Source organism: Impatiens glandulifera, chromosome 2 (assembly GCF_907164915.1).
Source record: "Impatiens glandulifera chromosome 2, dImpGla2.1, whole genome shotgun sequence".
Classification (NCBI taxonomy): Eukaryota; Viridiplantae; Streptophyta; class Magnoliopsida; order Ericales; family Balsaminaceae; genus Impatiens; species Impatiens glandulifera.
In genome coordinates this window covers 37,594,244-37,603,528 of record NC_061863.1, presented here as the reverse complement: position 1 = coordinate 37,603,528, position 9,285 = coordinate 37,594,244, and the positions used below count along the sequence as shown (strand labels likewise).

At 37.1% G+C, this 9,285-nt stretch overlaps 1 protein-coding gene across 1 annotated transcript; it reads right to left on the bottom strand.

The window, feature by feature from the left end:
• Positions 1 to 859: 859 nt before the first annotated feature.
• LOC124924624 lies at positions 860 to 1,898 on the bottom strand. The gene is made up of 2 exons (XM_047464637.1): positions 1,670 to 1,898; positions 860 to 1,098 (listed from the first exon to the last, which is right to left on the bottom strand). The coding sequence occupies exons 1-2, from the start codon at positions 1,896 to 1,898 to the stop codon at positions 860 to 862; spliced, it is 468 nt and encodes a 155-aa protein (XP_047320593.1).
• Positions 1,899 to 9,285: the final 7,387 nt, after the last annotated feature.

Sequence of the window (9,285 nt, the reverse complement as noted above, 5' to 3'; positions counted from 1 at the left end):
TTGTCTGTGCTATCCGCATGCCTTGTATTTAAGTTAAGTAAGACATCTGTTCAGAAGGCGTCTGCTGACTCATAGCAACAACCGTATCAGCAGACGCTTGCCTAACATCTTAGCGTCTAACTAGACTTAAATTGCAAGTTACTTAAGCACAGCCCGTCTGATGCACAGTGTCTTTAGACGACTGTTTTATTCATCTCGATTTGAGACATTCGACTTAACACGTATGTCTTTATCACTTTATCAAAAAATTTCCCCCTCAATTTGTGCATACTAAATTAAACTAATTTAGATCTAAAAGGCCCAAATATTTCTAAAATAAGAAAATTTAGTCTTGGGGAGTGGCTTCGTGAAGATGCTGGCCACTTACTGATCTGTTGGCACATATTTCTGCCGAATATGTTTGAGTAACATGATCCCGGATGAAATGGTGTTGGTTGTCTATATGCTTCGTCCGAGAGTACAACATCGGGTTATATATGATCGTGATAGCAATTGTGTTGTCGCAGAAGATGGGAGATTCGTCTGCCTGAATGTCAAAGTCTCTCAACTACTGTTGGACCCACAATAATTGAGCACAGCAGCTGTCTACGGCAAGATATTCAGCTTCTGCTGTAGACGTGATGATAGAAGTCTTCTTCTTGTTGAACCAATAGATCAGATGATCACCAAGGAACTAATAGGTTCCATTGATGCTCTTCCGATCGATCTTGCAGCCTGCATGGTCTGCAATAGAATAATTTATTAAATTGAAATTAGAAACCTTTGGATACCACAGTCCCACATTTTGAGTTTCCTTTAAAGATTTCAAAATACGCTTAGTAGCAATATAATGAGATTGTTTAGAATTAGCCTAGAATCTTCAACAGATGCCGACATCAAACAAGATGTCTAGCCGGCTGGTTGTTAGATATAGCAAAGATATAATGATTCCTCTATAGGCAGTGATGTCGATAGACTGGCCATCCTCATCCTTATCCTGCTTTCTAGATGAGTTCATGGGTGTTGAGGCAGCTGAGCGGATCTCCATGCCAAACTTCTTCAGCAGATACCTGGTGTACTTCGCTTGATTGATGAAGTTGTCGTCTTCAATTTGACTAACTTAAAGACCATGGAAGAACGTCAGCTCACCCATCATGCTCATCTAAAATTTTTTTTGCATCAACTTAGAGAATTTGTCACATAATTTGGGGTTAATTCACATAAACTGTCATTCTCACATAAACATCCTCATTCAATAGAACATTTAGAAAAGTACTTTTAACATCCATTTGATAAACTTTAATGTTTTTTATAGCGACATAAGCTAGAAAAATTCTAATTGCCTAAAGTCTAGCTATAGGGGCGAATGATTCCTCAAAGTCAATTCTTTCTTCATGTATATAGTATTGAGCTACCAATCTGGCTTTATTTCCCACAACTAAGTCATCTTCACTTAACTTATTTCTAAAACCCCATCTAGTTCCAATAACCGATTGATCATTCGGTCTTGGAGTTAGATTCCACACTTTGTTTCTATTAAATTGATTCAATTCCTCTTGCATAGCATTGATCCAATCCAGAACAAGCAATGCTTCATCGATTTTCTTAGGCTCAATTTAAGAGATAAAAGCAGAGTTTTCAAATTCTTTCATTAATTGTTTTCTTGTTCTAAGAGGTGCGTTAGGATTACCTATTATTTGTTCAGGTGGATGATTTTTGTTCCATTTGAAATTTGTTCCCAAACGATCAGACGACAGGTAAGCTGACTCCGCGACATCCGGACTGTCGGCAGCCTGCTGACTTATAGTCAGGTCGTCTAGTTGAATATCAATCAGATTAGCCGTCTGATTAGATGTTCTTTTTCTGTGGACCGGAACTTCATCATCACTATCAGATTGAAAATTAGCAGTTTCCAACATGTTAGCAACTTCAATGACTTCATTAGAATTGCTTTCAACAGATTCATCAAAAACAATATTGGTAGACTCTTTAACAGTTAGATTTTATTTATTAAACACTCTATAAGCTTTGTTAAATGAAAAGTAGCCAAACATTATACTAGTATCTACTTAAGCATCAAAAGTAGTCAAATGATTTTTCTCATTGTTATGAATAAAACACTTACATCCAAGTATCCTAAAATATGAAAGCTTAGGAACTTTCCCACAAAATATTTTTTAAGGTATTTTATTAAAACGTGTATTAATCATTGACCTATTTTGAGTATAGAATGCTGTGTTTATGGCTTCTGCTCAAAGTTTTTGAGAAACACTAAAATCATCTAGCATAGATCTCGCTGCTTCTTTCAGTGTTATGTTCCTCCTTTCAACAACACCATTTTGTTGTGGAGTTCTAGCAATAGACGGATCGTGTCTTATACCAGATTCCCCAATGAAGGAAGACAGAGTACTGTTGGTGAGCTTAGTTCCTCTACCACTTCTAATCTTTATGACAATTAAAGATTTTTCATTTTGAATTCTAAAGATCTTTATCAAGTTTTCAGCAGTTTGATCCTTAGAGGCCAAAAATATAACCCAAGTAAATCTAGAATAATCATCAATTATGACAAGGGTATATCTTATTCCCTTAAGCTAGTGACTAGGATTAGACCAAACAGATCCATGTGTAGTAATTCCAGACATCTATCAACTAAGTATTCCCTTTGTTTTTAAAAGTTGATCTGACATGTTTTCCCATCTAACAAGCAGGACAGACCTTATCTTTACAAAACTTCAATTTAGATAGTTTAATCTTTTATGCTGATAGGATCGACTTTATCGATAGAGACGGAGGTCTGGCTAAGGATGAAGGCTAATGAAAAACAGTTTGAAAGAAATCCTGTTAAGGATTTAATTCGCTTTCTATTCTACGCAAACTTGTGTAAACACTTGAAACGGATTCAAGGCGGAATTGTTTACTTGGGTTTCAAGCACAAGATGAAATATGAAAAGATGACAGAAAATGAAGAACACAACTGTTTGTTTATGGATGTTCGGAGAAACTCTCCTACGTCACCCCTTCTTCCAACCACCGGAAGGATTCACTATATGATAAGAATCAAATACAGTTTACACACACACTTAGCTCACTATTGAACAGAACACTTTCTGTTCAATTACAAGAAGATGAAGAATATCACTCAGCTAATGGTGTTTTGATTCTAGCTCTCTCTCTCGATTCACACAGTACAATCAGAAAGAAGCTTCAAGAATGTAAGTTCAGTAAGCAAGATGATTGAGTAGTCTCTCTCTGCAAAATCAGAATGTTTGTTCGTTCGGAAATTAGCTAGGTTGCTCGTACTTCGTCCGTTGCTCAAAGGATTGGTTAAGTACTGATCAGCAGCTAACGGTCGAATCTACAAGAATGATACATGGTGTTTTTTCATTGGAAAGACTCCATTGTACACAGCAGACTCAGAGCACAAGGATCGTGGCCGTACCGAACTGGTAGTGCGCCGAATATTCCATCAGGGATGTACCTGCAAAACGGGTAATGTGATGAAAATTCTCTTACATGGCATTCCTTGATTGGATACATATAGTTGTTGTACTAATCTTCACAAGAAAATGGAACAGAAGTAGGGTACAACAATAGCACGTGGGTAGGAGAAATGCTAGATTCAAGCGTACTGCTTGAACAGAGCATTAGACGTATTTCAGTTAGACGGATCAATCTAATAAAATAAGTCAACTTCTTCTGATGAAAAACGTCTATTAGACCGCCTGGTCTAATATAATTAGACTCGCGTCCAAAAACAATAACCATTAGACGGGTACGTCTAACTCCACTGAGTTAGACTACCACGTCTAATTCCGGCTCTACCTCAGACTTGTCTGAATGGGTTAGACTCACGTCTAACTTTCAATTAATTAGACAACCCGTCTAATTATAACATAACCATTAGACTAGTACGTCTAATTCCACTGAGTTAGACTACCACGTCTAATTCTGGTTCTACCTCAGACTTGTCTGAAGGATTTAGACTCACGTCTAACTTTCAATCAATTAGACAACCCGTCTAATTATAATAACCATTAGACCGATACGTCTAACTCCACTGAGTTAGACTACCACGTCTAATTCCGGTTCTACCTCAGACTTGTCTGAAGGAGTTAGACTCACGTCTAACTTTCAATTAATTAGACAACCCGTCTAATTATAACAACCATTAGACCGGTACGTCTAACTCCACTAAGTTAGACTACCACGTCTAATTCCGCGTATTCATTAGACTACCCATCTAATTCTTTACGTCTATTAGACTTACACATCTAACTCCGATGAGTTAGACTGTATGTCTAATTCTATTAGACTCACGTCTAATTCCGTGTATTCATTAGACTACCCGTCTAATTCTTTACACGTCTATTAGACTTACACGTCTAACTCCGATGAGTTAGACTGTACGTCTAATTCTATTAGACTCACGTCTAATTCTGTGTATTCATTAGACTACCCGTCTAATTCTTTACGTCAATTAGACTTACACGTCTAACTCCGATGAGTTAGACTGTACGTCTAATTCTATTAGACTCACATCTAATTCCGTGTATTCATTAGACTACCCGTCTAATTCTTTACGTCTATTAGACTTACACGTCTAACTTCGATGAGTTAGACTGTACGTCTAATTCTATTAGACTCACGTCTAATTCTGTGTACTCATTAGACTACCCGTCTAATTCTTTACACGTCTATTAGACTTACACGTCTAACTCCTATGAGTTAGACTGTACGTCTAATTCATGCGTCTATTAGACTGCCCCGTCTAACTCCGTTGAGTTAGACTGAGCGTCTGATTTCATTAGACTTGCGTCTAACTTAATGCGAATGGGGATTAAAATCGGTCTAATGAACCTCATTAGATCCAAGTCTAAAGACATGTTGTCTTAATACACCTGTATCAAAACTCATAAATTATTTCATCATCAAAATATCAGTGGGTAAATTATTTCAGCACTTAGTCAAAGTAATTTGACCCAACAATTTCCCCCTTTTGATGAAGAAATTGCAAACCTGCATACATATAATAAGACATGCATTCATCCAATAAATAACAAACAAACAGCATGCAAGTAGTCATTCAAAAACATCTATGTTAATCACTAATGAGTGTTTTCAGAAGAAACACTCAAAACATTGTTCAATGTAACCATAATAATTCTACCAAAAGAATTATGAAGACACTCAAAATAAATACAAAAATACATTTAATCATTAGTCTTCTTCTTCCTGGTTATGACTTCTGGACGAGATAGACTTCAACCTAAGATGTCTCTAAGACTGCGGTTAGAGGGGAGTTGGAATCTTCACTTTTTCGTTTCTTAAACTTGAGCGTTTCCACCCTTTGAATATAATCTACCACTTTCTGGTAGTTCAGGATCATAGAAGGGAGGGGGAAACTCTTACCAGGTTCGTTCAGACGATGACGAGATCTTCTTTCTAGCTACAACCATTCTGACAAGATTTCCGAAGAGGAAGCTTGTCCAGTTCACTGGAACACCCCTGGTGATAGCCACCATTATTTGAAAGACCTTCGTACAATACTTGTAGGAGGTTTCCTTAGATAGAAGGGATTTAGAGATGATATCACTTAGAAGAGAATATTCAACCTTCAGAAGGTTCTTCTTTCCATAAATATCTACTTCAAGAGAATCGGAAAAGACTTTTATCATTGAAATCATGAGGTTGGGGTGAGTGGTGGAGAAATCATCAATACCTTCTGTTGGGAGATGGAAAAACTCACCAAAAGATTCTTCTGTGAGCCATACCATCTGGCCCATTACAGCACCAGCGATAACATTATCTTGATAGAAGCTAGCGGTTTGAAAGAATTCGTTAACAAGTTGTTCATGATAAGTTTCATGAGGGGTGAGGAATCTTCTCAGCCCAGAAGCTTTTAGCGAATCAAACATTCTTTGCATGCCCGGAGATTCAAGAGTGGAAACAGATTGAAAGTCCACCTGAATCGATTTTGGTCGGAAGGGCAGCATTTTGATTTGATGAACAAGGGATAGAGAGATTCAAAGCGTTCGATTTCTAAAGAGAGAAAGAGAGATTTCAATGATCTTCTAACCTTTTAGGGAGAATGAACCTATTAATACCGGGGTTTTAATTATGAAGAAGAAGGCTAATGATTACTTCTACCGTCAAGAATCACAAAAGACGGTTCCCAATACACAACATTTAATGTTAGCATTAAATAAAACGTCTAATACTAAATGTACAAGCAAAAGATGTCAGAAATATTAGTCATTTCTTGCATATTGAGAGACACGTGTCTTCAATTCTTTTGAGGAATGACTGATTTATTTTTTGGCGGGAAATATAACTCAAACAGACATCATTAAAGGACAGCTGTCCTAAATGCTAGAAGATGAATAGTCTAATTACACTAGTAGTTAGACGTTTTTATTCTTCATTTCACATTTTCAATTTCTTTTTCAAAATCAGTCTATTAGACGTGTGCGTCTAATTATGCTATAACAGCACGTGATACACGCGTGTCTGATTAGACGTGAGCAGCCTTTTGCTCAAGACGTAAAAACGTCTAACGTCTATTAGACGTGTCCGTCTAATAGATGCATCCGACTAATCAAGCAGGTCAAAATAACCAAGACAGTGATTTCAAATAAAGATGAAACCGTTAAGGGAGATGTTCGTCTAAGTATCTGTGTTTTTCAAACTCTGAATCCATAGGACGAATTAGAACCTTCGTCTTTCATATCTGTTCAGATTCGTTTTGAACAATACATTCCCCCTCAATTTATGCACATAATTACGTCAATAAAGATCAACAAGACCTAGCATGTTTCTAAAATGAGAAAACTTAGCTTCCGGAAAAGGTTTCTTGAAAATGTCTGTAGTTTGTTGATCTGTAGGAACATGTTCAAGACAGATTTGCTTTTGATTGACGTGTTCTCGGATGAAATGATGCATGATTTTAATATGCTTTGTTCGAGAATGCAGAACATGATTATAGGATATTGCGATAGCACTAGTGTTGTCACAGAATATTGGAGATTCATCAGCCTCAATTCCATAGTCTCTGAGCTGTTGTTGGATCCACAAGACTTGAGAGCAACAACTACCAGCTGCAAGATACTCTGCTTCTTCTGTTGAAGTAGCAACTGGTGTCTTTTTCTTGCTGAACCATGTGATTAGACGATCTCCAAGGAACTGGCAAGTTCCACTTGTGCTTTTTCTATCAATTTTGCATCCTGCATAATCTGCATCTGAGAAACTAATTAAATTGAAACTGGAATCCTTCGGATACCAAAGTCCCACATTTTGAGTTCCCTTCAAATATTTAAGAATACGTTTAGCAGCAGTGAAATGAGAGAGTTTAGGATCAGCCTGAAATCTGCCACAGACACCAACAGCAAATTGAATGTCTGGCCTGTTGGAAGTTACATATAGTAAGGAACCGATGATTCCTCTATATGCTGTAACATCTACACTTTGGCCACCCTCATCTTTGTCCAATTTGACTGAGGAGCTCATAGGAGTAGCTGCTGCCGAACAGTTCTCCAAACCAAATTTCTTTAGCAATTCTTTGGTGTATTTGGCTTGGTTGATGAGGGTTCTGTTTTCCAGCTGACGGATCTGAAGCCCAAGGAAGAAATTAAGTTCTTCCATCATGCTCATTTCAAACCTATCCTGCATCAGCTTGGCAAATTTCTCACATAGTTTGGGGTTAGATGACCCAAAGATAATGTCATCAACATATATTTGAACAAGTAATATATGAGAGTCCTTAGCAAATCTGAACAGGGTTTTATCCATTGTTCCAACAACAAAGTCATGATCAAACAAGAAATTAGTTAGAGTGTCATACCAAGCTGTAGGAGCTTGTTTTAGACCATACAATGCTTTATTGAGTCTATAAACATGATCAGGTAAAACATGATCTACGAAACCAGGGGGCTGCTCAACATATACTTCCTCACTTAATTTTCCATTTAAAAATGCACTTTTTACATCCATTTGAAAATCTTTGAAATTCTTAAATGATGCATATGCTAGGAAGATTCTGATTGCCTCTAGTCTTGCAACCGGTGCAAAAGACTCATCAAAATCAATACCTTCCTCTTGTCTATATCCTTGAGAAACTAAACGAGCCTTGTTTCTTATGACTAGGCTGTCTTCACTGAGCTTGTTTCTAAAAACCCATCTTGTTTCTATGACTGACTTATCAGGTTGTCTAGGAGTAAGATACCACACTTTATTTCTATCAAATTGGTTTAACTCCTCTTTCATAGCATTGATCCAATCTGGATCAATTATAGTTTCACCAATTTTCTTAGGTTCAATTTGAGAAATGAATGCAGAATTGGCCATTTCATCCATCAGTTGACGTCTTGTTCTTCGAGGAGAAAAAGGATTTCCAATTATCAGTTCTGGTGGATGATTTCTGTTCCATCTGAAGTTGGAACCAAGAGGATTGTTCATTTGAACGGGTGACACCGCGACATCCAAACTCTCAACTTCTTGTTGAACAGGAAATTGTACGTCTGGTTGAACTTCAACCGGATCAGTCACAGGATCAGATAGAGCCATCCGCTTGTCCAATGTTTCTTCTTCTTCACTTACAGACTCAAGACTAGCCGCTTGCAGTTTGTCAGCAAGATCAATGGGTTCATTGGATTTGCTCTCAACAGGCTCATCAAAAATTACATGAAGGGATTATTCAACAGTTTGAGTTCTTTTATTGTATACTCTGTAAGCCTTGCTTACTGATGAGTATCCCAACATAAATCCCTCATCTGCTTTAGCATCAAAAGCAGTTAAGTAAACATTTCCATTGTTATGGATAAAACATTTACATCCAAAAATCTTAAAGTAAGAAACTGTGGGAATTCTCCCATAATACAATTCATAGGGAGTTTTATCAAAAACGTTTGTTAATAATTGACCGGTTTTGAGTATAACAGGCAGTACAAATGGCTTCCGCCCAGAACCTCTGAGGAATATCTGATTCAGTAAGCATATATCTCGCTGCTTCTTTCAGAGTTCTCACTCTTCTCTCAGCAATGCCGTTTTGCTGTGGAGTTCTGGCACTAGACAACTCATGCCTAATTCCATTCTCCTCAAGATAAGATGATAAGAATATGTTTGTAAATTCAGTTCCTTGATCACTTCTAATACATGAGATATTTAGAGATTTCTGATTCTGAATGCCTTTGAATATTCTGATAAGATTTTCAGTAGTTTTATCTTTTGAAGGTAAGAATGCAACCCATGTAAAACGTGAAAAATAATCAATAACAATTAAGGCAAATCTTATTCCTCCTACATTTTTTACAG

Excerpts from the sequence above, each read along its gene's own strand:
- LOC124924624 (XM_047464637.1), bottom strand. The coding sequence starts at position 1,898 with ATGTTGGAAACTGCTAATTTTCAATCTGATAGTGATGATGAAGTTCCG. Across the intron at positions 1,099-1,669 it reads TCCACCTGAACAAATAATAG|TTAGTCAAATTGAAGACGAC; the intron begins GTAATCCTAACG and ends ATGGTCTTTAAG.